Raw genomic sequence first — 27514 nt, 5'->3', positions numbered from 1 at the left:
CTCGGCGCGGCGACTGCGGCTGCGCGGGATATTCGAATTGGCGACGGCCTCTTGGTTCGGCGGCTGTGGGATTGCCGACCGCTGGCGTTCCTCAGCATGGACAACCCCGAAAATGTCTTCCAGTAAGTGCGGGGCGAGGCCGGGGTGCGATCCCCGGCTGCGGGTCGCCGGTGGGCTGGGCCGTGGGTGCCTGGCCGTGGGACGTGGGTCGTGGGTGCCTGGCTGGGCCGTGGGTGCCGGGCTGGGCCTTGGGTGCCGGGCCGTGGGCCTTGGGTGCCGGGCCGTGGGCCGTGGGCCTTGGGTGCCGGGCCGTGGGTCGTAGGTGCCGGGCTGGGCCTTGGGTGCCGGGCCGTGGGCCGTGGGTGCCGGGCCGTGGGTCGTAGGTGCCGGGCTGGGCCTTGGGTGCCGGGCCGTGGGCCGTGGGCCGTGGGTGCCGGGCTGGGCCGTTGGTGCTGGGCCGGGCCATGGGTGCTGGGCCGTGGGTGCCGGGCTGGGCCGTGGGTGCCGGGCTGGGCCGTTGGTGCCGGGCCGTGGGCCGTGGGTGCCGGGCCGGGCCATGGGTGCTGGGCCGTGGGTGGGTGCCGGCCCTTCCGCCCCTGGCCGTGGTCCGCCGTGGGTGCGGAGGGGAAGCAGTCGGGGTCCCGGGGCGGCTTTCGGGGGGTGGAGTGGGAGGTGGCATTTTGTGAGCCGCTCAGAGCTCGTTTATTCCCCAAGTTTATTCTGGTTTATCGCCCCAAGTTCAAGGCAACACATCCCCCTGAATCTCGCGTTTAGGTTTTATGTGAGAAAGTCGTTGATTTAAAAATCCTACCACAGCAGGGAGAGGGTTTTAAATTGCTTCTCCTGGTTATCCTGCTCCTAATTTACAAGATGTTTGAATAAAGTACATTTTTCTGAGGAAAAACTTAAGAAGCTCTGCGTACTCTTTCGTTCCTATCAACCTACCCGTTTTTTGTTTAATTATCACAGTTGATTTTGAACGATTAAAAAAAGAAACAAATCTTTTTTTTTTTAATGATTTTATTATTATTGGAAAGCCGGATATACAGAGAGGAGGAGAGATAGAGAGGAAGATCTTCCATCTGATGTTTCACTCCCCAAGTGAGCCGCAACGGGCCGGTGCGTGCCAATCCGATGCCGGGAACCAGGAACCTCTTCTGGGTCTCCCACGCGGATGCAGGGTCCCAAAGCTTTGGGCCTTCCTCGACTGCTTTCCCAGGCCACAAGCAGGGAGCTGGATGGGAAGTGGAGCTGCCGGGATTAGAACCGGCGCCCATTTGGGATCCCGGGGCATTCAAGGCGAGAACTTTAGCCACTAGGCCATGCTGCCGGGCCCCAAAGAAAAAATCTTTTAGAAGGATTAAGTCTTGTGTGACAGTGAGTGAAACTGATTGGTTTTTCGTGCTTTTTACAGCCAAAATGTATTTTAACTGAGTCTGTTTTTTTTCTTTAGCTTTGAATTTTAGAAGTCCTTTTATTTTAAAAAAGAAGTTGATTATTTTGGCCTTAAGTAGGCTTTCTGAAGGCTAGTTTAGTCTCTGCTGTCTGTTTAATCCATTTAACTGGGGGATGAGGCTGATGTTAGAATGCATGCACAGGCCTGGTAATGTTCCTGCTATTAGTGTTGGTGTAGGACAGTTCTAGAATAAAGCTTTCCTAAAAATAAGTAATCTATTTATGTGCTTTAAAGAGATTTAGGATATTATTCATGTAACAACTGCAATCTCTGGCTCCCCTGCCACCATTTCATGTAACCATTTTTCTAGTTTGTTTTTTGGATATTTTTTGCTGGAAATGTACATGTTGAAGCTGCAGGATATTCAGATTAATATATTTACATTTGTGTACGTGTATACATTTCCTATCTTGCTTTTACAGCAACATTGGCATTTTTTGCACAGTAATATCTTTAATATCTTTGGTGATCACAACAGGGAGCTCCACAGTTCACTTGCACTCTCTCTACTTTTTTTTTTTAATTCAAAAATTCATCTTCTTTCTGTTCATTCACTCCCAATATGGCCACAACTGCGAGGCCCAGGCCAGGAGCCAGGAGCTTCTTCCGGGTCTCCCAAGTAGGTGATAGGGACGATGGGCACTTGGCCTATCTTCTGCTGCTTCCCACACATATTAGCAAGGAGCTGAATTATAAGTGGAGCAGCCAGGCCTAGTGGCTAAATCCTCGCCTTGCGTGTGCTGGGATCCTATGTGGGCACTGGTTCATATCCCAGCTGCTCCACTTCCCATCCAGCTCCCTGCTTGTGGCCTGGGAAAGCAGTCGAGGATGTCGGATACCAGGAGGAAGTTCCTGGTTCCTGGCTTCGGATTGGCTCAGCTCTGGCTGATGTGACTACTTGTGGAGTGAACCAGCACATAGGAGATCCTTCTGTCTGTCTCTCCTTCTCTCTAAATTTACCTTTCCAATAAAAATAAATAAACCTTTAAAAAACAAAAAGTGGAGCAACCAGGACTGGAACCAGTGCCCGTGTGGGATGCCAGCATCTCACATGGCAGCTTTTTACCCACAATGCCAGCCTCTTTCTAATTCATTTTAATATGTGCATAGTATTTAAGGCACCATACTTGGTCTAAACAGTTCCCTACCATAGACACTTAGATTGGGTTTTTTTTAATTTTTAAAATTTTTTTAGACATTTTTATTGCATTTCATTTTTTTTTTAATTAATTACATTGCATTATGTGATACATATTTTATGCACTGGGATTCCCCCGCGCCTCCCCACACCCTCCCCCCACGATGGATTGCTCCACCTTGTTGCATTTCCATAGTTCAAATTCAGTTGACATTCTTTCATTGGAGGTATTTACCAAGCATAAAGTCCAGCATCTTATTGTCCTGGTACGTTCAATGGTTTCTTGGTGAGACCATCTCTGGTCTGAAGGTAGAGCCAGCAGAGTATCATCCCAATCAATTAAAAACCCCAACATAATATTTCCAACCATTTACAACATTGTGACCTTAATTGACATGGTATTGATTAACTAATATGTTACTAGAAAAATGCAGGTTCTCAACCACAACCTGTGACTTCTTCATAGACATTTCAATTTTGGTTTATATTCAACCGTGTTCTATACACCTTAAAATGGCTATAGATTGTTATTCAGCTGTCTCATGCCTATTTTAATTTTAGTCTTTAGCAGTTTATAGCATTGAAGCATGTTTTCGCCGAACCTGGCTGTTTTTCAGGTGGTCTAACTCTATAATTCTAACAGGATATATGTCAACTGTTTAGGTGAGCATGTTTAGGAGGGGTGTGCAGAGAAATCTTCCATACCCCAGTGAGGAGTAACTAGTCTTTGTGTCCCACCCAGTGAGTTATAAGTGCATCCCCCGCCCCGCCCGACCGTTTCCTGTCTGTTTCTAAGCTTTCCTTGTTGTTCTCTGTCTGTCTATTCTAGTTTTGTTTGTTTGTTTGTTTTGAGGGGTTTCTGGAGCGCTCCTGATGGTTATTATAAGAGGGGGTGGGGACCCAAAATTGGAAGCAGAGAAGGACCAGAGAAAGCTCCTCTCCTAGTCCTGAAGGAAGTTTACTGTTCTTCTGTTTCTGCGGACCGCTCAGGGATCCTGGTTGTTGTTCCAATGACCTTGGATCCTGCAAGGCAGGATTTGGGCTTCTTCCATCCCATGTGGTAGATCCAAATGGGGGTGGGTGACCTCAGAGTTCTTGGTCTCCGAAGGCACTCCATTTCCCCGTGGTCTCCTTGGCAGTAGGGATGTAGTCCTCGGTGCTCATACTGATAGTCCTTGGTGAGGATCTAGGAGTCTTCAGGTTTGGGATAAAAGCCTCCTTCTGTCTGCCTGCTCCACTCTCGGGACCCCTCCCTGCTCTATGCACATGACCTCCTGTTAAGAGGTTGTTAGGATTACTCCTGATTCCCCCATTTGCCTTTGTAGTTTTGCTATTGTCTAATGCTAATTCGAGTCTGTTGTCTATGAGTTACCAGTTATGATCCTGATAAGTTATATTTCCCGTCTTCCTCACACCTTCTAGGGTGATGTAAGATTTCTCTGCTCTCCCTCCCCATTTCCAAGTACCATGGGGCCTTACAAGTACATTAGGTTTTACAATTCTTTGATGTAGATCATAAGCAATCTGCCTCATATCATTGGTTACTTCACAATATCTTACTGCATGAGATACAGGCTGTTTGGGGTTGAGATAATATTACTGTTTTTCGGATTGACATCATTTCATAACAGCCACATCGATCACAATAACAACAACAACATCAACAACAAATTGTAGCACTCTGCTAAAATAATGTGCCACTGAGTATGCAACGCATGCTCAACTAGAAGGAAACACAGAAGTCTTTTGGGAAATGTGATGCCCTCGTATACTTCATGAGCACTTGATGAATTCTACTAGAGAATAGAGATTATTTGGAAGCAAACAAACTGACATAAAAACATCAAAACATATGAGATATGATGAACATAGATGCAAAGATCTGAAATAAAGTACTAGCCAACAGGATCCAACAACACATCAGGCAGATCATTCACCCGGACCAGGTGGGATTCATCCCAGGCATGCAGGGATGGTTCAACATTCGCAAAACAATAAATGTGATACATCACATCAACAAATTGACAAATAAAAACCATATGATTCTCTCAATAGATGCAGAGAAGGCATTTGATAAAATCAAACACCACTTGATGTTAAAAACCCTAAACAAGATAGGCATAGAAGGAACATTCTATAACACAATCAAAGCAATTTACGATAGACACTTAGATTGTTGACTTGTATTTTGCTATTTCAAATGGTGCCACAGTGAAAAATTTTGTACATTTGGCATTTTGCATATGCACACACGCCTGTTTTCTAGATCTCCACAAGTGAATATTTGAATAGCGGCTCCCAGACTGTGGTTCAGTTTTCCCCCAGTTCAGTAAGCCTTCATCTATGTGAAAGGGACAATTCCAGAAATAAACAGTTGTATGCCATTCTGAGTAACATAGTGACATCTTGTTAGACTTGTCACAGAGAAATGGCTCATCCAGCCCTTTGTCCACTGTATCTGCTGACCATACTCAGTTGCCAGCCCAACTGTCAGGCTGTCTCCGTGCTTGTGCTCAGGTAACCCTGGTTTGATTTAGTAATAGGCCCAGAGTGCAGGAGGACTGAGCAGAGATGCTGGCAATTTGGATAAGCCAATGAGAAGCTATAGAGGTTTTTCTTCAAATGAAAAACTGGAAAGAAAAAAATTTATCAAGTTGCCAAAGTCTGATAAAAACTAATCCATCTGTGAATTTGTCAAGAAAGAAATCTGTACCAGTTTTTGCCATTGCGCCTCAAACTGCCTAAGTTAGAGCCACCATGCATGACAAGTGCTCAGTTAAAATAGAGAATATTTATTTATTTTTATTGGAAGGGCAGACTTGTAGAGAAAACAAGAGACATAAAAGTCTTCCTTCCGCTGGTTCACTCTCCAAGTGGCCATACGGCTGAAGCTGAGCTGATCCAAAGTCAAGAGCTTCTTCTGTCTGGGTCTCCCACACGGGTGCAGGATCCCAAGGCTTTGGGCCGTCCTTGATTGCTTTCCTAGGCCACAAGCATGGAACTGGACGAGATGTGGGGCTGCCAAGATTAGAACCAGCACGTTCAAGGCAAGGACTTTAGCCGCTAGGCCATCATGCCGGGCCCGGAATATTGGTCTTATTTGTACATAGAGGTAATAGCTAAGGAGAAAGTGTAGGCAGGCAAGTTTAAGATTTTCCCTCTACTTTGTGAGATTCATTGAGTCTCTGGAATAAACCAACAACACACAGAACAGGAGAAAAGGCATGCTCATTTGCTGTGTGAAAGCAAATGGAACTTTCTTTTTTTTTTTTTTTTTTTTTAAAGATTTATTTATTTTCATTACAAAATCAGATACACAGGAGGAGAGACAGAGAGGAAGATCTTCCGTCCGATGATTCTCTCCCCAAGTGAGCGCAACGGCTGGTGCTACACAGATCTGAAGCAGGGAACCAGGAACCTCTTTTTTTTTTTTTTTTAAAGATTTATTTTGTTTTTATTACAAAGTCAGATATGCTGAGAGGAGGAGAAATAGAGAGGAAGTGGAGCTGCCGGGATTAGAACCAGCAGCCATACGGGATCAAGGCAAGGACCTTAGCCACTAGGCCACGCTGCCAAGCCCCAGGAACCTCTTCCGGGTCTCCCACGTGGGTGCAGGGTCCCAAAGCTTTGGGCTGTCCTTGACTGCTTTCCCAGGCCACAAGCAGGGAGCTGGATGGGAAGTGGAGCTGCCGGGATTAGAACTGGCACCCATATGGGATCCCGGCGCATTCAAGGCGAGGACTTTAGCCGCTAGGCCATGCTGCCGGGCCCCAAATGGAACTTTCATAAAAATAGATGACATGAACAAGGGCCAGATGATGGAAATGTTTATGTTACACCTAGGGAGTAGGGGCTGGGGGCCCCTGGAGGAAGACCAGCACAAGCTGTGTGAGGGTGAGTGGAGGAAGCATAGCAGGTAGGTCATGATGTTTCCTAGCTCCAGACTGGCTCATATGAGGGCCTCAGAGAGCCTGTGTGTACCCGTTTCTAACTTCATGGCTGCGGATGCTCATTGCTGTCACAAGACAGCTTTTGCAGAGTTCTTGCTGTCTGGGCTGAGGTAGTGCCATCCTCTTAGCAGGATGACAGCCTCAGGAAGCTGCCTTCCATTGGTGGTGCTGATATGGACACGAAGGAATGGGGAGACTCCGGGGACAGAGCTGGAGAAAGGGGGCTGCTTCTGCCTTTTCTGACCACTGCTTGGGTGATGTTTTAGATTTTGCAAAGCATGTGGATTGATGTTTAAGGTTTTCATTTTTAAGTGTATAAATGAGATGTATAAGTAATCCAATGTACTTTTTGCTTTTAAGAAGTTATGCTTAATATCCCATGTTTATTCTTTTCTTTGTTCTAGAATGTTTGAAGCCCATATGCAAAGCTACAAAGGCGATGACCCACTTAGCGAATGGGAAAGGTTAGCATGTGGTTTATTTTTTTCTTTTAACAATATGCTCCCTATGTCTGGAACACTAACATTATCCATCTTTTTCTAGCTATATACAATGGGTGGAAGAGAACTTTCCTGATAATAAACCATATTTGACAACTTTATTAGAACATTTGATAAAGGAATTTTTAGATAACCAGAGATACCACAATGACCCAAGATTCATCAATTATTGTTTAAAATTTGTAAGTATTTTTTCAGATGTATCACATCCTTTTGCTTTTAACATAATTATGTATGTTTTACAAGATATAATTTTTAAGATATATTGTGTTTTCGTACATAGATAAAGCATATAATGATCAAATTAGAGTGACACATCTGTCACTGTGAGCATTATCGTCTTTTTGGAGTATGAATATGAAAAGCTCAGAAATTCATCTGCCTACTCGGTTATACTGTTGAAGCTCTCAGCTGTCATTTTAATTGCATTTATTGAGTTCTTCAAAGTTTCAGATGGGTTCTTTTTCTTTTATAATCTCTTCTGTTTTCTGAAATTTTTATTCATGTCATAAATTGTCTTCACACTGTTGTTGAATTGTCTATATTCTTTTTCGAATTATTTTGTCTTCCTTCTCAGGCAGTACTTTCATTTCCTATTCTTTATGATCTGTTGATAGAGTGCTATTGTATTACTTTGGAGACACTGTGTCACCTACACTGCATTTTCTGTAACTAGTGGGCAGTCGCTTCTGTCAGTTTTATGGGAGACTTTCATTTCAGACTTGCTGCTTGTGATAAGTGCTTGTCCTAGAGTACTGGCTGTGGTGCTGTGGGATTGGTTCTCAGTCGGAGCTTTAGTGTCCATGTATGTAGCATCTTCAGCTGTAATCAGCATTGGTGATGTCTGCAGGAGTCCCAGTGTCCTGGGTTGCAGGGTTTATGGACTGTACCACCAGTACCACCATAGAGGTGCAGGCTGCACAGGTATGCTGGCAGCTCTGAGTGAAATGCACCTAATTTATGAGTGTAGGGCACCCATTCATTTCTGTGGATCCTGTGAGGGCAGGGCTACCCCAATGTGCCCAGGTTTATGGTATAGTGAGTCTGGTAGTAGAGTGGGGTGTGAGGACTGCATAGGAGCTAAACTCCACCAATATGCCCAGATAGGCATCCAAGGGCTGTACCAGCTAACTTTGTTGGGGCCGCTGTTTGCTGACCTGATCGGGGAAGTCTGCCCAGCTGCTTCTGGGGCAAATGGTGTGCTGGTGGGACTGCATACCTGCGTCTCAGGTCCTAGGTGGGCAGAGCTGAGAACGGGCTGCTCAGCTTCTTGGAGCCATAGGAGGAGGGTTGGGACTCCCCACTTGCTTCCTTGGGGCCTTAGCATGCTGAGCCACCCAGGGAAGGCTGTGTGCTTCCCAGGGCATAGAAAGAGTGTGGGGTCGCTGCCTGCTTTCACACAGCACAAGGGTAAACCCAGCTGTTTCCTAGGACCTCTGCTGAGCACAGAGGATGAGGGCCACGGAGGGTTGGCAGGACCTCCTGGGTGGTTCACAGCCATCGAGGGGCTGCAGGACTGCAGGGAGCAGCTGCTCCTGAGGACTGTGACAGGCAGGGTCTCAGCAGAGGCCCATTTAGCAGGGCTGAGGTTGGGGCAGACACAGTGTGGCCAGAGGTCTCTGACCAGGGCAGTCTAGCAATATGGTGACCCAACAGCTTCCCAAGCTGGGCTCAGGCCTGTGGCATGCCAGGGATCTCCAGCACCGAATGCCTTGACCATCTGGTGTGGGAACTGCTGGGGCTGCCTGCTCACCCATCTCCCGCTGAGCTAAGTCTCACCTGGCTTAAGTGCTGAGTGCAGAAGACAGAGCAGCAGTGTTGTGTGCTTGGTTCCCTGCATTATAGCACTTTCCTGTACAGCCTTGCCCTTTAGTGTATGATAAAAGAGAAGCCTCTCTCAGATTCAGGTTTGTTTTTTTTTTTTTTTAGATTTTTATTATTATTGGAAAGCCGGATATACAGAGAGGAGGAGAGACAGAGAGAAAGATCTTCCATCCGATGTTTCACTCCCCAAGTGAGCCGCAACGGGTCGGTACGCGCCGACCCGATGCCGGGAACCAGGAACCTCTTCTGGGTCTCCCACACGGGTGCAGGGTCCCAAAGCTTTGGGCCATCCTCGACTGCTTTCCCAGGCCACAGGCAGGGAGCTGGATGGGAAGTGGAGCTGCCGGGATTAGAACCGGCGCCCATATGGGATCCCGGGGCTTTCAAGGCGAGGACTTTAGCCGCTAGGCCACGCCGCTGGGCCTCAGATTCAGTTTTAAGTGAAAGGCTGGGACTCTTCAGTCTGCAACTGAAGGCTTGAAGCCATGAACATTAGTAATATGGTGGTACATGGAGAGCAAGTTAAAATTCAAGTGGTATTCTAAGTTATAGATCATTACAGATCCACTATCTGTAGGATTGGCGTGGGTAATTTTCATGAACCTAACCTTCGGGTTTGCTGTCTGGGAACCAGACCTGTGTGGCTGAAACAGTGTATCACCTTCCGGAGGAGGGCTGCTGCACCGTGGGTCTGCCATCCTTAGACAAGCAGTTCTTTTGTTCTTATATCTTGTTTTGCTTTGGGCTCCTGCAGGCTGAATACAACAGTGACCTTCATCAGTTTTTTGAGTTTCTATACAACCATGGTATCGGGATGCAGTCATCCCCACTGTACGTCGCCTGGGCAGGGCATCTGGAGGCGCAAGGAAAGCTACAGCACGCCAGTGCCGTTCTCCGGAGAGGGATTCAAAACCACGCTGAGCCCAGAGAGCTGCTGCAGGGGCAGTACAGGTGGGTCAGAGATCCAAGTGTGTGCACTGAACAGTTGTCTAGTTACCTGCTTCTACAAGGATGTCCTTGTGGAAAATGTGAAGAAAATCTGCCCGACAATACACCTGGAGCGTTTCCTTCCAGTAGTTTTCCCTTGGACTGCACATGTGTCTGTGCTTTTTTTTCTTTTCTTTTCTTTTTTCTTTTCTTTTCCTTTTCTTTCTTTCCTAAAGATTTATTTATTTGAAAATCAGAGTTACTAAGAGAGTGGAAGGAGACAGAGAAAGAAATCTTTCACCTGCCGATTCACTCCTTCTGTTGCCTGGGCCATCCCAAAGCAAGGAGCCAGGAACTCCTTCCTCACTTCCCACAAGGGTGCAAGGGCCCAACACTTGGGTCATTCTCCACTGCTTTCCCAGGCATGGTAGCAGGGAGATGGATTGATGGATTGGATGTGGAGCAGCTGGGACTCAAACTGATGCTCATTTCAGATCCAAATGCTACAGGAGGCAGCTTAGGCCTAACCTACTATGCCACAGCCCTGGCCCCCTCTGTGCGATTTTTACTTTTCAAAGATCTATTTTTATTTTTATTGTAAAGTCAAATATATATAGAGGAGCAGAGAGAGAGGAAGATCATGTGTCCATTGACTCATTCCCCACGCAGCCACATGGCAGGAGCTGAGCCAGTCTGAAGCCAGAAGCCTGGAGCCAGCAGCCTCTTCTAGATCGCCCAGGCAGGTGCAGGTGCAAGGCTTTGGGCCATCCTCCGCAGCTTTCCGAGGCCACAAGCAGAGAGCTGGATGGGATGTGGGACCACCAGGATTAGAACCAGTGCCCATATGGGATCGCAGTGTGTACAAGGCAATTACTTAGCCACTATGCTACTGTGCCGGCCCCCCTCTGTGCATTTTCATAGCAAATCATTCTGTCTGGTTATACCTACTGAAGCTTTAGACTGTTAAGAAATGATGGACCTCTAAACTACCCTGGAAGTGATTGTAAAGTCTGTCAAATATGTGTCATAATTTCAACCACACTCCACTTGGGCACTGAAATTGTTTTGATTTTTATAAGGAGCTACATGGCAGATTTCTTAATGAGTAATTTTTTTCGTACTATGATTTTTTTTTCCATAATCAAGCATATCTCAATTAGGAACTTTTGAAAATACGGAAAATTAAAGGAATAAAAGAAACCTTTGGCATTTTCTCTGCTTACTAAGGAATTGCAAGCAAGCTTCATCACCTGCTGCCTCCCGGCATGTGTGTTAGCAGGAAGCTGTGTCTGTCGCAGAGGTGCTGCAAGTCAGCCCTGGCACTTGGATGTGGAACGCCAGTGCAAGTTTACCTTGTAGGTTCCTGGGGAGGAGATGCGACCTGAAGAAATGGGCGAACAGTCCTCTCTTAGGCAACTGACAAAGTTTATTTCCAGGTTTTCAGTTCTTTTGCATTTCATAAAACAGTAGTTCAAATATTACTCTGAATTAGTTCATGTCTAAGAACACAGAGAGTACAAAGAAGCTAACAAGGTGACTTAGTCCGAGAATTATTGAAACAGGGAATAAAGAGTACTGCCCGTCCTCGACTGATGAGACAGAGCACAGATGTCCGCCTGTCTTCAAGGAGAGAACGAAAGCACACCCAAAGACTCACTGGGGGCAGGAGCACACTGCGGGTGAGAGGCCTTCCGCCTCCTCTTTCCGGAGCCTCTTCTCAGCAGCATCCCACAGGCCTCCGCTGTCCTGGCTATCCTGCGGGCTGTGTTCCGACAAGCCACTGTCCCAAGTGTGCCTTCGTGTTTAATCTCTGGCCCAAAACAAGCCATCTGTTCTATTTAGTTGTGTATTTAATACAGATAAGTGTTGAATTGTGGTTTATAACCTTTGATGCCTTTTCTACTATCATTTAGGTTGTTTCAGACTCGCCTCACTGAAACCCACTTGCCAGCTCAAGGTAAAATAATGCTTTCTCTCAGTCTTTCCCCAGGTAGATTGTAAATTGTTGATAATTTAATCTAATTTGCATTTTTTTCTTTCTTAAAAGGGGATCTCTTGTATTCATTTCAAAGGCAGATTAAAGAGGGAGAAAGAACTGTTTCATCTGTCCTAGATTCACTCTCCCAATGGCGTCGGTGGCTCACCAGTGCCCCTGTGGGTAGCAGGGAACCCCGGGTCTGAGCGTCTCCCACTTCCTTCCCGATCCATTAGCAGGGAGCTGAATCACAGGCAGAGCACACAGGACTGCCCAGGGCTCTGTTGCCAAGATGCTGTTGTCTCAGGCAGCATTGTAACTGCTATGCTACGACTGCAGCACCATGATTTTATATTTTCTTAATAACCAAATCCATTTAGTAGGTAATGAAAACATAATTGTACTGTCTTAATAATAATATCCAGTATATATCTCTGGAGAGAGTAGTTCTGGCTTACTACTTTAAAAAGCAAATCTTAAGGATTTCACTACCTATTTAGAATTAAAAAAAAAAAAATCCCGAAGTATATGATAATGTTTACTGTGGACCCCATCTATTCTGGATTGAGTCAGATACATTTAATGCAACATTTGAAGAAATGTAACTATTTTTCTGAAATACAGGTCATAATTTAGCAATGAGTATTGACTATCATATTTACAATAATTTACATTTATTTTAGATACTTCATTGATCATTTTTAATTGATCCGAAATTATCTTCACAATATTTTAAAATATTTCCTGAAACTGAACAGGTTGATTGATTTCTTACACCACCTCTGGAAAGCTCAGGGGAATGTATTACGATCATTTTATTTAAATGATTTGACCCTTATTTTGTTTTTTCTTTCCTTTCATATAGCTAAACCTTTAGAACCTCTGCATAATGATCAGATTGTAAACCAAATGGTAACACTCAAATTACATCCAGGAAAGAACTCGGCCTCTGTTTCCAAGAATCAGGTACAGGCGTGTTTGTAAGTGGTGTGGGCCCGGGGCTGGGTTTGAAAGGCCCTCCGGCTGCTGTCTATAGCCACTTTGGCCTCTCATCTCCTAACATGTCCGTCTCCAAGGACGCAAGCCTCCATGTCCACTTGCTCCTATGGCAGCTTTCTGGGCCTCTTCATCCTCAGTGTGACCTGTTGTCTGACCTGGGTCCTGTCCTCACTTGCTCCCCATTCATGTCCTTGCCTTCTTTGTTCTGACCTCTCTCACATGGGTCCAGGAAATTCCTGCCTCACTTCACACTTACCAGGAGTGTCTGTGTCATGCCTGAAAACCAGGAGCCTCAGAGATGCCTTCAACTGAGGCTCTGATACTCTTGGACAGCTGTGTTCTCAAGTTTGTCTTTCATTCCAAATTCTGGTGATTTTTAAACTTCTTTTCAAGTTTGGGACCTGCCTGTCCTTAACACATCTTTCTCTCCCCCATCTCCTCTACCTCTCCCTTTCTCTTCCATTCTCCCCTCTTCTCCCTCTCCAGCAAAATCAGTCAGATGATATCTTGTCAGTTTTCTGCCACCAACCATGAAATTGCTGCACCCTTGTGCATGTCTCATCCTTGTCTGGATTCTTGCCTTGTCAAGCTCTGTTCTGTCCTGAAGGTGTGTGAGCATGTTAACACACTCAGATCTCCTTTCAGCCTTTTGTTTCCCAGCATCTTCTCCTTAGTGGTGTGGTTACTCTTGCAGTGTTCTACGGAGACCTCCCTGAAGCTTGACTGTTCTCAGTGCATGTGTATGAGGCTTGTTAATGTAGCACATTCTTAGAACTGGGTTTCTAAATTTGGTAGGTGGAACAAAGTATCCCAGTATGCTTCCTATACTTGCTTGCAAAGGTAATATTTCCTAATACATTCCCTGTTTCTAGACAACAGAGATAGGTCTTTTTTATGGTCATGTTCCTTGACCTAGCTCGCATTCTAATGTGTATGGAGTATTCACAAGAGGAAACTGGTTAAATTTTTTTTAATGTAGCTTTTTGATTATTAATTCCCTATTATTTAAGGTATATACAGCCTAACTGTATAAATTGAGGGGGATTCAATGCCTTTCTCTACTGCTGAGTGGAACTTCACTTAAGTCACTTTGTTATTGGATTGTTCAGTTGTAAAAGTTATCACAGTGTTAATGGAGTGAACTGCAGCGTCTGTATGAACCCTAATTTGAAAGGACACATAAATGTGTTTGAGATTAAGAGACCACTTCACTTCCAAAATTTTCCTTTGGTTTTGTGAAGGTTTCTTTTTTTTAGATGAGTGAGTACCCACTCGTGTTTGCTTTCTGCTTGCAGGGTTCAGACCTCTCTGGGGTGGAGTCTTCGGCTCATGATAAAAAATCTCATAGGCAAGTATAATCAGTGTGTTAGTACATTGTTTAGTTTCCTCTCGGAGTACGGTGCGTGATGTGACTCATGTGTTTTCCTGCTGTAGGGAACAAAGGGTAATCATGATTTCCAAGTCAGAATATTCTTCACACTCATCTTCAGCAGCCAAATCTGACGTTCAGCAGGTGGTTATGTACTGTAAAGAGAAGCTGATTCGTGGAGAAGCGGAGTTTTCCTTTGAAGAACTGCGGGCTCAGAAATACAATCAACGGAGAAAGCATGAGCAGTGGGGTACTTACAGCCTTACATGAAATCGTTCTCCTGTCACTGAGCTAATACTCATCCCCAAGCAATTTCACTGCTGATCAGGAACTGATTATTCTAAAAGACTTCAGAAGTCTCCAGGTCCTCCTAGTGGAGGGCAGCCATGTTTGTCTAAAGACTAAACTTGTTGGCAACAAGGCTGATGGTTGCATTATTGCCTTTGTGTTTGTGAAATTATTTTTTCATCATTCTGTGTGTGGATTTGAACTTACAGTAACTAAATTTTTAAAAAAGATTTTTTTATGTTCGAAAGGCTTTCATCCACTAGCTCACACCCCAAATGACCTCAAAGGCCAGAACTAAAGTGAACTGAAGCTGACAGCCCAGAGTCTTCTCAGCTTCCCATAAGGCTGTGGAGGCCCAATACTTCGGGCCATTCCCTGCTGCTTTCCCAGGCCATAAGCAGGAAGCCTGGACATGAACTGGCACCCATGTGAGATGCCAGCGCTTGTAGGCAGAGGATTAGCCTATAAGCCACCTCACCAGCCCCACATATAGTATTCTAAATCTGTAGCTCATGATTTTTGCTGTGAAAGGATTTTTAGGGTAAGGAGTATAGTTGTAGATTTTTTAGCAAATACACCTGTTATGTCAGTTCCTTCCTCAGGAGGCGTCTGTGTTGACTTGGGTGTAGTGATGTGTGCCTCACAGGGAGGAGGATGGGCGTTTCTGCTACTCAGGGATCTCACACCACCTGAGCTTTTGTGACCAAAGCCGTTCAGTTCAGTCTTCTGTTGATTTTTAACATTCAGGTAACCCTCACAGAGAATGCCTCCTTAGCTGTGCCTTTGGCTTGCTGTATTGTGGCTGTGTGAACCAGTGCTGGAGGAGGGCCCCAAGCACCTGACCTGCAAGGCACTTCACTCTCACCTGTTCTTAGGCAGTCCTTAAAGATTTGTGTCTTAACTTTTGAAAGGAAAGTCAACTTTTGACTGATTTTGCAATATCATAATGGTTTTACAGGAAGTATTCAGTGTTATATTGTACCATTATCAAATATTATAATTAATGCAAGTGTCACTTCTGAAACCTGTTAAATGTGGAAAGCACTGGTAAAAATATCATCCTGAAAAATATAACCCTTTGCTACCAATTTTGCGTATATTCCTCTGATGGCTGGAATTTAAGCTTCACATGCAAATATTTTTTTGTTTTTCTTGAAGTAAATGAAGACAGGCATTATATGAAAAAGAAAGAAGCGTATGCTTTTGAAGAACAACTGCTGAAGCAGAAAATGGATGAACTTCATAAGAAGCTGCATCAAGTGGCAGAGACATCCCAGGAGGGCCTGCCCGCTTGCCAGGGACAGTCTGAGGTATGTACATGCTCCTCGCGGATCAATACTATGTCCTATTTTAAGAGTTGCCGCTGATGTTAATTAAGCTAGAAACATTCCCACGTCTTAAAAAAATTTGGTGCAGAATGATGTTCAAAAGATAGAATGAGGAAAAGAAGTTATAAAGAATAGGTGGTATGTTGCATGTGTGAGAGAGAGATAGCATACTTGCTTATATTAATGCATGATATAAATTGTCCTTTTTCTGGTTCTGATACTGTGACCAAATTACAAAATTAAAATTTGACTATACACTTAATTTGTCATGTAGATAAATGTTTACTATTGTTTCACATTGGAAAGAGGGGAAAGGTAGTAAGTGTACTAGAGCCACATATATGTTCTTAAAATTGTTAAAGATGAATGAGTAATGTTGGGGACAAATTAAGCTGCATAATGGTTGCTTTCATCCATTGTATGTCTGTGGCATGGTAGATTCGAAAGACAAAACAACTGTTTTGACAATTATAGGCAAGGATTTTATGGGACATAGGCTCGATGGCTATGATTGCAAACTCTTGATGATGACCCACTGCCACAGGTGGGCACTTCAGAAGGCCACACGGGGTGAAGGGTGGGTGCATGGGCCTGTAGCAGCAAGTTGCCACATGAATTGTGCCACATGCTAGTGGCAGTCCAGAGTGGAAACCACTGAGAGCTTTTTGATGTAGAATGGTCTCCACAACCCTCCATGGGTCAGGCTACTGCATCTGCTGGCACACGAGAGCCAGGTCTGGGATTGGGTGGGTAAGGAGCCCTAGAGGGTCTGCTCAAGCTAGACCTCTAGATCCATTGCTGTGCATACATACCTAGGAACAGAGCAGAACACTGTACCCACTGGTGTACATGAGAGCCAAACCTGGGAGTCATTGAGGGTCTACCCAGACTAGGCCACTGTACTTGCGCCCAAGAACCAGGGCTGGTAGCATGCTGGGCCAGATTGCTATACTCACTGGCACATATGAGTTAGGACTGAAGGTGGGTGGGCAAAGGGTCCTAGAGAGTCTTCCTGGCCATGCCACTGCACTTGCAAGCATATGTGAGTGCCAGGACTGGGGATGGACCTAGCCAGTCTGCTGTACCCTCCAGTACCCACAAGAGCTACGGCTGGAGGTTGGCCAGGCCAAACTGCTGTACCTGCCAGCAAGCAGGCCAGGTCACCACATCCACCAGCACACAAAAGAGCCAGGGCTGGTCTGGGTCAGATCATTCACCAGCTGGAGCATAGTAGTGCCAGGGCTGGGCATGGGCCAGGTAAGGGGGCTCAGCCAGGAGTGGGCTGTTTGAATCTAAATCTCCTGATTGCCTCAGAGTGACAGGATTCCCAATCTCATGGAGCAGAAGCGATTGACATGTGGTGCAGCCTCAGAGCTCATACAGCATGGTTGGACCACCTCCTCTGCTGACGCTGTTGCAAAGGGGAAGAACACACCCAAGTACAGACAGAAGTTGACAATCTCTACTCTTCGGATCTAGTTGAGGACCAAGTATCCCTTCGCAGGACGGAAAGACAAGTTGACTTAACTCTTCAGGCCAAGGTCTGCGGGAAGCACCCAAGTCTGTCGATGCTCCCTCTGAGGTGGTCATGGGCAGTCAACAGACCTTAGAATTAATGTGTAAAGGGTGATAAAGAATCTGTGGACATAGATGGAATGAGTCATCTCCTGTCCAGTGAAGCCAACAACTTCTCAGAGCCAGCAAGATGATGTGAAGGACACAGCTGTGGACACTGAATGGAAGGGCTCTGGCTTGTGAGAAGATTGGTTGAGGGGATGAAATGAAGACAACTAGGCAGCCGGGAGCACATGTTGAAAGACACACCTCCTGTGCTCTGTGTAAAGCTTGTACCTGTCAATCAAGTAAACCCCCAAGGTGCTCTTCCTCCGCCTGGACCCCCGAGGTGGCATCATGTGATTACGCTCATTCCCTGACACGTGTGTATCTGTCAGCATTCAGTGGCACGCGCTCTGTGAGGGAAAGTGGAAAGATCTTTCTCCCCAACCTTCCTCATCCTGACCCGCATCACTGTTTGTGGCCCATGGGTTTCTGTAATCCCTTCACCTTTTTAGTCAAGTTTAAAACTTAAATTAAAAACATTACATGACTAAATGATGGTTTGTGTGTGTGCTTTTAAGATTTATTAATTTTTACTTGAAAGAATTAGAGGGAGAGACAGAAATCCTGCATCCATTGGTTCACTTCCCAAATGACTAAAACCTGTAGAGCTGACATGATCTGAAGCTGGAAGCCAGGAGCTTCTTCCAGGTCTCCCACGTGGGTGCAAGGGCCCAAGGTGTTGAGCCATCCTCCACTGCTTTCTCAGGTCACCAGCATGGAGCTAGATCGTAAATGGAGTAGCTGCTGCTAGAACTGGTGCCCTTGTGGAAAGGTGGCACCACAGATGAAAGATGAGTCCATTATGCTACCCCAACTAGTCTCAAAATGATGTTTTGTTTTTTTTTTTTAAGTTTTGAATGAAAGTCATCTATGTGTGTATGTACGTTTATACCTGAAGGAGAGCATTCTTTTATATGTATACACATACACAGATGAATCCTTTTCTTCATTGCTCATTCCTATATGTGTGCTTATTGTGCATGAATACACATAATTATGAGTGCAATTGAAGTTTCTGCACAAAAAAGGCTTGTTTCTGCTTCTCCCTACACATCTAGCAGTTGTTTGACTGATAGTGCCGAGATCCAGCTCTTTCTACTTGCTTTCTTATAGAAAGAGGCTTGGTGGTTGTAACTTTTCAAGCTGTTTCTCTAGAAAAAATCAAAGTAGAACCACTTAGATGCTTGGCACCTTAAGTCCTGTCAGTCGGCCTTCCAAAATTTTATTTTTGTTCCTATCAGTAGTGCATAAAGGTGTCTATTTCTTGTATTTCTTTTCTGCTTTGTTATCTCCCTTCCCAATATTCTGAGAGATTGCCTTTAACTTTTGATGACTTTATTGAACTGCTTAATTGCTTTTTTTAATTGTGAATGCTCATTTTTACAGGTGCCTATTTTTGTTTCGTGACTGTATCTCTTGTTCTGAGGATATTGATGGGTTTTTCCCCCTGCTGTCTCAGAATCCATGGCTCCTTTTATTATATGTCATTTATTTGTTTCAGTCTTTATTGTTTGTGTTGCAAAGGGACCATGGGGTGTCTGATGAAGTTTTCTATGTACTCTTCCAATCACAGGACTGGAGAGGCTGCCAGGGTGCTGTGCTGTGTGGGTGGGGCCTGCTGGCTGCTCAGCTGCACTGCCTGGCGTCCATGTCTTGGGTAGTTAGATGCCATAAGCAGAATGTTTTTTTGGTTTCAGAATGTAAGCCTGGGCTAACAGGATGTGAAAACTCCCAGGAAAGGGATGAGAGGGTCCTGTTGAGCGAGCAGACTGACGGCTGCCCTTCTGCCTGTCATATCTACCCTACTACTGCAGAGGCTGGTTGCGCCTCTAGGAAGGAGACTTTCCATCTGCTGCATGGTAGGCCAGGGGCATTTTCCCACTGGAACCCACAAGAATGTGTCCCAAGACCTGCTTTCAGCCCAACCTTCACTTCCATTATGAGGTGTAACTGGTACTGTGAATCATGGCCTTCTAGAAATTGGATACCCAAACCGCTTGCTTCCTCCAGCAGTTGCCTTAGATGCTGGAGTTCCTGTCCTGCCATTTGGTGAGGCTTTAGGAGGGCATGGATGGTAGGGCACATGTTTAACCTCTACCTTGGACCAAAGCCTCTATTTAAGTAACTAATTTCTGTGTATGGTGGCATGGGTATTTTTTTCCAAGTGGGTTGCCAGTCGTACCTGTCATTATTACATGACTCAGCTTTGTTACATGACTCTGTATGTTTGTGTAAAAGACCCATTTTTTAAATCTATGTTTTTTGGTCAGTAACTCTTGCTCACTCCTTATTGTGTGTTACTTCAACTTTTTTTTTTTTTTTGCTTCATTTTTTGAAAAAGAGTTACTTGTTTTTATTGGAAAGGCTGATTTACAGAAGAAGAAAAGACAAAGATCTCCACTGATTCACTCCCCAAGTAGCCGTAATCACCACTGCTGAGTCTATCTGAAGCCAGGAGCCTCTTCAGGTCTCCAGTACCAGTATAGGATCCCCAGGTTTTGGGCTATTCTTTACTGCTTCCCCAGACCATAGGAAGGGGGCATAAGTGGAACAACTGGGACACGAACTGGAGCCCATATGGGATGCTGATGCTTACAGGTGGAGGATTAGCTAGCTGCACCAGCCGCACTGCAACTATATTGTATATTTTGTTGTCTGATAGAAAAAGTCTCAATTTTTTCCAAAACAATCTTTTTGAATTGTTCATTTTTTTAATCTTCACTAATTCGGCAAGTCAGAAAGTGGTATAAATCATTTTAAGCTACTCTTTTTTTAAGATTTATTTATTTTTTGTTGGAAAATCAAATATGCAGAGAGGAGGAAAGACAGAGAGGAAGCTCTTCTGCCCGATGATTCACTCCCCAAGCAGCCACAATGGCCGGTACTGCGCTGATCCAAAGCCAGAAGCCAGGAGCTTCTTCCGGGTCTACCATGCAGGTGCAGGGCCCCAAGGCTTTGGACTGTCCTCAACTGCTTTCCCAGGCCACAAGTAGGGAGCTGAATGAGAAGCAGGGCTGCTGGGACTAGAACCAGCGCTCATATGGGATCCCAGTGCTTTCAAGGCCGCTAGGCTACTGTGCTGGGCCCAGTTGCTCTTTGATGACTAATAAGGATAAATTTTTTGTATTCATTTGTATAATATTCTTGATAGAATATATAATCTGGGTAATTTTTTTCATAACAATTTTAATGGTAATTTTAGGTGATGGGGAATTTATTTTAAAGGGTTGTGGCTTTTTTTTTTTTTTAGGGTTGTGGCTATAAAGAGATCTTTAATCACTGGTTCATTCTTTAATAAACTGCAAATTCCAGGGTTGTGCCATTTACCCAGAACTCAGTCCTGATGTTCCAAGTGGGAACAGGGACCAAAGGACCTGAGCCATCACCTGCTGTTTCCAGAGGTGTGCAGGAACGGGAAGCTGGATCAGAACTCAGGCCCAGGAATTCCAGTGTGGCTTAAGGGTATACCAAGTGACAGCTTAACAGGCTGTGGCACAACTCCTGACCCATGTCTTTTAACTTCATTGTATTCAAATATAATATAATTTCATTATATTATAAATACATATGAGTAGAAAAGCGAAGATTTTAAATGAAAAGTATTTTGTCTTTCCTGTTGTGAGCTGGAAATACCAGTACACATGCACAGGCTGGGAGTTTTTTAGTGGTTAAGAAGTATGAACCAGTTGTGTCTGATTAAGAAGTACCCATGTAAATGTTGTTTCAGAATGCCACAAAGGTGCAGGGATGTCCCAAGGGACAAGGCATCTGCCGAGGAGAGTTGCCCTGCTTTGCAGGGTACTGATACCTGCTTGGGAATGCTTTGGACTTCATGTTTGTTGTTTCTGTCTGCTTGCTTGATCTGACAGGTCACTACAGCCCATGTGGGGCCAACTGTAGGCTCCCAGCAGGAACTCCGAGCTCCGAGCCTTCCAACCATCAGTCAGCAAACCTCAAGGCACGTGGCTGAGAAGCCCAGAGAGGCACTTTCTGCTGTTCCTCTTCCGACCAATGCTGTGTCTGCCTCATTGGTGTCTCCTGCTGTTGGCCAGAGCATCGCGCCTCCTGCTCCTTTGCCAGTCCAGTCAGTGACAGACTCCAGGTACACCAGAGGGGATCCCAGAGGTGACAGTGACCTGAAGGGATCTACTGTGTCAAGAGTAGTACACACAAAATGAAAGCCTCCTGCTTTTAAAAGCAATTTTGAGCAATGTTATTGAAAAACTTAGTTATCAAACATTGACTCAGAGTCTTCTAGGCTTTCTTATCCTATGCTTCTTTCTAAATATTCATTTTTCCTTCTTATTTTCCTTTTGAACTAGGAGTTTCCCGCTCGTTGAGTCTCAGCAGTCTGTCTATAACTGGAGAGCAAACAGCAGTTGAACTGCAGTTGGCTTTGCTTCCTGGTTTTGACAGAATGCCCGTGGGAATGGTCACTGTTCATGCATCTCGTGTTCCCTGTGACTTCCCTCTGGGACAGTTTGGGATTGAGATCCATGACTCCAGGTGCCTCAGGCCGTCCCAACACTACTCTGGGTTGTTTTTCAATTTTGAGGGGTTTTTCTAGATTTTAGAAATTATACTTGATTTCTCATCACTTATTTAAGTTTTTATCCTCAGTCACTTTAGCTCTCTTTTAACTCGTATTTTAATGAATTTATGACATTAAAAGTGCTTTACACTTTTAGCTTTATATTTTAGCAGAGTTTATTGCAAGAATTCTAATACCTTTAAATAAACAGATGAGGTCTGCTGTCCCCTGGTGACTCAAAAACAAGTTGATAGTGAAATAGTTTGTGTACCAGTTTTTTTCATTTTTGGTAACAAAGTCTGGAGAACGTTACAGCATTCTTTACAGCTAAAGAGCACCATTGCTTCACTCACTCCAGGTGGCTGTATCAGAGGCCAGCAGCTGGGCTAAAGCCCTTGTCCTATTTTACCACATAGAAGGATGATTATTATGGGATTAAAATGCAGAATTGTTGTGATACACAAGAGCTTAGTGCCTGACGTTTTGTCTCCAAGAGTGCCTTTTCCTCAAAATGAATTGAAGAAATAGTATATAGCACCTCCTACCATGTTGCATCTGTGTTTCAGCAGTCTTCTAGTTGGTGACTGACTTTTTGAGTTAGGCGCTCACATGTCTGGCACGTATTCTTTAGTGTGTCTCACAAGATTGCTCTTTCAGGTGTGTCAATCAGAGCACTCGGGAGTTCAAGCCGCAGAGCAGAGCAGAGACGAAAGAAGGTAACGCTTCTGGGGGATACTGCCCAGGCTCCTCTGAAGGCTCAGAAGTCTGTTTTGTGGTTGTGGTGTTGTGTCTGTTGTGTGGTTATGGTGTGGTAATAAACCTGGGCTTGGAGTGTAGGAGTTTGGCATATTTAAGTCTGAGATCTTTTTCATTTGTGAGGCACATTTTGTTAGAGTGTTTTGCAAACTTAATTTGAAAAAAAAAATGAACTTTAAATTTCTTAGAAAATTCACCTAAAATGGGTCATATTTAGTATGTTAGTGGGTAAAGTGGTCCAACCTTTTAGTGTTATACTGCTGTTTCATGAAAGCATTTACATAAGAGGTAAGTTTTATAAATATAGTAAGACACACGGGACCAGGGTTTGGCCTAGCCGTTGAAATGCTAGTTAGGATACCCATGTTCATATCAGAATGGCAGAGTTCCACACCAGTCCTAACTTCTGATTGCAGCATCGTGTTAGTGCAGACCCTGGAAGGCAGTGATGATAGCTCAGGGAGTTGGGTTCCCAGCTACCCAACTGGGGCACTGAATTGAGCTCATGGGTCACAGCTTCTGCTTGGCCATCAAGGGCATTTGAAGAGCGAACCAGTGAATGGGAGCTCACTCTTTCTGTCAGTTAAATTAATAAACATAAAGGGAGACACACATATATAGAGTGGGTCTTCACTTCTCCCGCCACTTCAATGGGAAACAGGGCTATTTTAAACAGGCAGAAAATCATTCATTGAGCCAAGATTCACTGAGCACTCTCAAGGAGTTAGGGATGTGGTCCTGACTGAAAAGGATGAAAATCCTCACCCAGGTAGAAGGGAAAGGAAGTGTTGTATTTGGGATGTGAGGATGAGCTGAGAGAGTACTAGTTGGCAAAGGCTGAAGGGAGGTGCTGCCCATGCTGGTAGGCTTAGGAGCCTGCTTGAGGCAGTTGGCACTTGGTAGAGTTATCCCCGGCATGTTCAAAGCATGGTAAACAAGCCAGCATAGTAGGGGCAGTGGGAAGTATAGGAAGGTAACCCTGGGAAAACAAGGCCCTCACTGTACATGGCCTTGTACCCCATTGTCTGACTTAGCTGAGTGAGATGGAGAACTGGTCTTAGATTCATGGTATTACTAGGAACATACTATCCTTGGGGTACAGTGGAGCTAATGGGTATACTTAGGACACAACTGCTCATTTTGTGTGATCCCCAACCAGACATTATGTTCTTTGAGTCCTGTTTTCCTTTCTGTGGAAGGACAGTTTTACTCTCCTCACTCATGAAACTGTCTATATATATAAAGATAGAAATGAAATAGGTGATCACTATAATAATGACTAGTATATATAATATGATAACTAATAATTAGAGTCTTTTAAAAATGATTGATTTATTTGAAAGGCAGAGTGACAGGAAGAGATCTTCTGTTTAGTGGTTCACTCCCCAAGTGATTGCTGGGACTTGGCCAGGATAAAGCCCATGTAGGTGTTAAGGGCCCAAGTCCTTGGACCATCATCTGCTGCTTTCCCAGGGATATTAACAAGAAGCTCTTAGAGACTGAGCTGCCATGGAGGAATCAAACAAGTGCTCCAATAGGTTGCTTAAGCAGTCAGGCCACAACACCAGCCCCGGTGGAAGTCTTTAATGACCGTTACAAATGATGGTAATCTGGTGTGATTGTATTGAGTGACTTAGATTGTGTGCCTTCCAACTTAATTTGATTTGCCTACTGATACCACCATGTGCACCATTCCTTTCCTAGGGTGTGAAACACACAAGGTTCCTAATACAGGTTCTTTCCACACAACTCCAAACACGTCCCTGGGAATGGCTCAGGCAACACCCTCCAAAGTGCAGCCCTCTCCCACTGTGCACACAAAAGAAGCATTAGGTAAGGCATTTGGCTGAGTGTGGCATTGGGCAACAAGTTAAAGGAAACTCAGAAACTCGTTTGTAATCTTTACAATTGTTCTTTCTGTTCTTTAAGGTTTCATCATGAATATGTTTCAGGCTCCTACTCTTCCTGATATTTCTGATGACAAAGATGAATGGTCGTCTCTAGATCAAAATGAAGATGCATTTGAAGCCCAATTTCAAAGTAATAATTAATTTTGAAACTACTGTGTATATAGTGTTTTGAATGTTATTCAGGAAATATCAAGGGATATAAAAGATATGGCCTTTCCCTTGACTAGCTTGTCATGTAAGAGCAAGGGAATGCATGGGATAAAAATATGACAGTATTCTAGGAGATGTTCAGGAGATTGAGGACCACCATGCTTTAAATGTGGGCCGGGGGCTTGAATGCCAGACCCTGTGACCACTGGGTCACTTCATCTCACTGTAAACTGATTTGTCCTCCCTCCTGGTACTTAAAAAGACTGGTATAGGTTCTTTTTTTTTGTAGTTGATGTGTAGCATAAAGGATAGTGAGGGTTTTTTCATAGCACAATAATGAAATGATTTGGTTTTATTCTGTTACAGAAAATGCGGGGTCTTCTGGAGCTTGGGGAGTGAATAATATTATCTCCAATTTCTCATCTGCCTTTCCTGTGTTTGAAGATGGAAACAAAGAAAACTATGGGTAAAGACACATCTAGTGGAGAAAACATTAGGAGAGGCATGTGGTATCCCAACGTCTTGGGCAACAGAGGTGCCTCCAGGACTCCAGTTGCTAGTGGAAGGCCTAGATGGACACTGGGTTTGATGGTCTGGGTACCATTGCTAGCTCTGCCAGTTCTTCAGATCTGTAGCCCTGTGCAGGAATCCCAGAGAGCAGACCTCGCACAGCAAAAGCATCCGTTGTAAAAGGAATACAATGTGGGCATACGTTATCAGAGAACTGAGGGATTCTGTAGATTTAAAACTGTATTAAATCTGAATTGATCTAGGTTTCCATACATGCTCTGTTTATTTTTGTAGGACTGATAAGTGAAACAGCCAGTGGCCTTATATTGGGTCATGCCAACAGAATCTGTTGTAGAGTGAAGGGACATTACATTAGAGATGTCCATGAACTCTGTTAGTCATGTAAACCACAGGAAAACAGATGTCAGAATGAGTTAAGGATCACAGGATCTGAGAGAAATCAATGGAGATAGAAAGGAGAAAGGCATGGTCCACTCTCGGGAAAGAATAAGACGCTGTGTGGCATCCCTGATCATCTAACAGATGACGCTGTAGCAGAATCTCTGTGTTTTCCTCCGTCTTCTAAGTCTGCTTCACCGAGTTAATTCATTTTGCACTCAGTTTTGCTGGACGGGCTATAAAAGTAAAGACTATCTATGTTGACGTTAGCTCATTACATTGGATTAAGTGAAGAGTTTCTGTAAGCCTGTTTTGCTGTTTGTAATTTTACCTGTCTTTCCTTAGATTACCACAACCTAAAAATAAACCCCTGGGAGCCAGGACCTTTGGAGAACGCTCTGTCAGCAAATTTCCTTCAGAACCAAATGTAAGCAAATCTGTTCCATCTGTTAAGTGGATTTTACAGCCCTTTCCTCTTTCATTTACCTACTGATTATGCCAGTGAAATGATATGATACATATGAAAGTAAGTCAGTAAATATACTGCTATATAGAAAATGTGCTTCTCCTATAACACTATTCAGCCTACACTAAGGCTTTAGCCTGCATCAGTGTAAAGAAACAAGCAGCACTTTTTCCCCCAGTGTTGAAAGGGGTGGAGTTGGGTTTTTGATGATAGTGAAGTATAGACAAAGGCCACGTGTGGCATTTTATGAGCAAGTGCAGAGGTTTATCAAGTGTGATTCAGGTCTCCACACAGGAGCAGGGTCCCAAGGGGTTAGGCCATCCTCCACTGTTTGCTTAGGCCGTAAGCAGGGAGGTGGATGGAAAGTGGAACAACCAGGACATGGGATACCAGCATTTGAAGGTGCAGGATTAGCTTGTTGAGTTAATTTTTGTTTTCTTAAAGAAATATCTAATTCTAAGGTTGTGACAGCAGAGATGTAAGATGAGCCTGGAGCATCTTGTAGTGCCAGCAAGTAAGGAAGTGTTTTTAAAAAGGGAAAGGCATGGGCATGTCAAAGAGCTAAGTTGCATGAGCCAGTGGAACAGTTTAAGTAAGAAAAATAAGTAGAATAATATAGTATTGCACTATAACTCAAGAAATGAAGTCAGTATCCATGCCGAAAGGAGTCACTGGGGAAATAAGAAAAATCCTCACGGGAGAATTCCTGGGAATGTGCAGGGGTTGGGCAGCAGTAGAAAAATCAGTGTCTGTTTCTCTCCCTCTCCTTTCCTCCTCCTCTGGAGCTCTTTCAAAGAAGAAAGAAAGAAAAAAGGTTGCTCTTAGAACCCCACAGTAATAATTGCTATAGCCAAGATTCATGGATAAATACTAGCATTAGTGAGTAAAGCCTTAAGAATCAGGTTATTTGGCGAGTGAAGCAGTGGATGAAATCTTTTCTCTGTAAATCTGACTTTCCAATGAATAAATCTTAAAAAAAAAAAAAAAAAAAAAAAAAACAGAAAATGTATTTGTAAATATCTCATCCAGTATCTCCTAGCAATTATTTACTGAGTGCTGTATTTGTTTAGTTTAATGTGTTTTTTTTTTTTTTAGTTTAATGTTTATCCACAAATTTTTGTATATTCTTCCTTAGAGGAAGAATGAGTATGTGCTAGACAGAGAAAGGAAAAGGGAAAATAGTTAACAATGGGGAAGCGTAGGTGACCACCTGACCAAGGGCTGGGTTAGCCTCACATGCAGTAAGTCTTGTTGACAGCTTGTATCTTCTAACATACTTAGAGGGATCCTTTACCTCCAGAAATTCTTCTCCAAAAAAAAAAATCTGTAGCCCTCTTCTAATCATGAGAAAATACCAAATGAGCTCAAATTAGAGCGGTATTCTACACGATTCCTGAGTAGCGTTCAAAAGAGTCAAC

The 27514-nt window shown here is 44.2% G+C and overlaps 1 protein-coding gene across 1 annotated transcript in view; it reads left to right on the top strand.

Moving 5' to 3' along the window:
* Positions 1-27514, top strand: part of BUB1 (BUB1 mitotic checkpoint serine/threonine kinase) — a 47910-nt gene continuing 20396 nt past the window's right edge. Inside the window, exons 1-15 of the mRNA XM_058667617.1 lie at positions 1-122; positions 6949-7008; positions 7088-7226; positions 9623-9819; positions 11709-11752; positions 12636-12736; positions 14065-14117; positions 14204-14388; positions 15585-15736; positions 21244-21476; positions 22563-22621; positions 24366-24494; positions 24591-24701; positions 25088-25187; positions 25976-26057. Of these exons, the coding sequence (XP_058523600.1) occupies positions 97-122; positions 6949-7008; positions 7088-7226; positions 9623-9819; positions 11709-11752; positions 12636-12736; positions 14065-14117; positions 14204-14388; positions 15585-15736; positions 21244-21476; positions 22563-22621; positions 24366-24494; positions 24591-24701; positions 25088-25187; positions 25976-26057 (1671 nt within the window). The 5' untranslated portion in view covers positions 1-96. The remainder of the gene's footprint in view (positions 123-6948; positions 7009-7087; positions 7227-9622; positions 9820-11708; positions 11753-12635; positions 12737-14064; positions 14118-14203; positions 14389-15584; positions 15737-21243; positions 21477-22562; positions 22622-24365; positions 24495-24590; positions 24702-25087; positions 25188-25975; positions 26058-27514) is intronic.

Source organism: Ochotona princeps, chromosome 8 (assembly GCF_030435755.1).
Source record: "Ochotona princeps isolate mOchPri1 chromosome 8, mOchPri1.hap1, whole genome shotgun sequence".
Taxonomy (NCBI): domain Eukaryota; kingdom Metazoa; phylum Chordata; class Mammalia; order Lagomorpha; family Ochotonidae; genus Ochotona; species Ochotona princeps.
The sequence above is the reverse complement of the archived record's forward strand: the minus strand, read 5'-3'. Positions and strand labels throughout refer to the sequence as shown.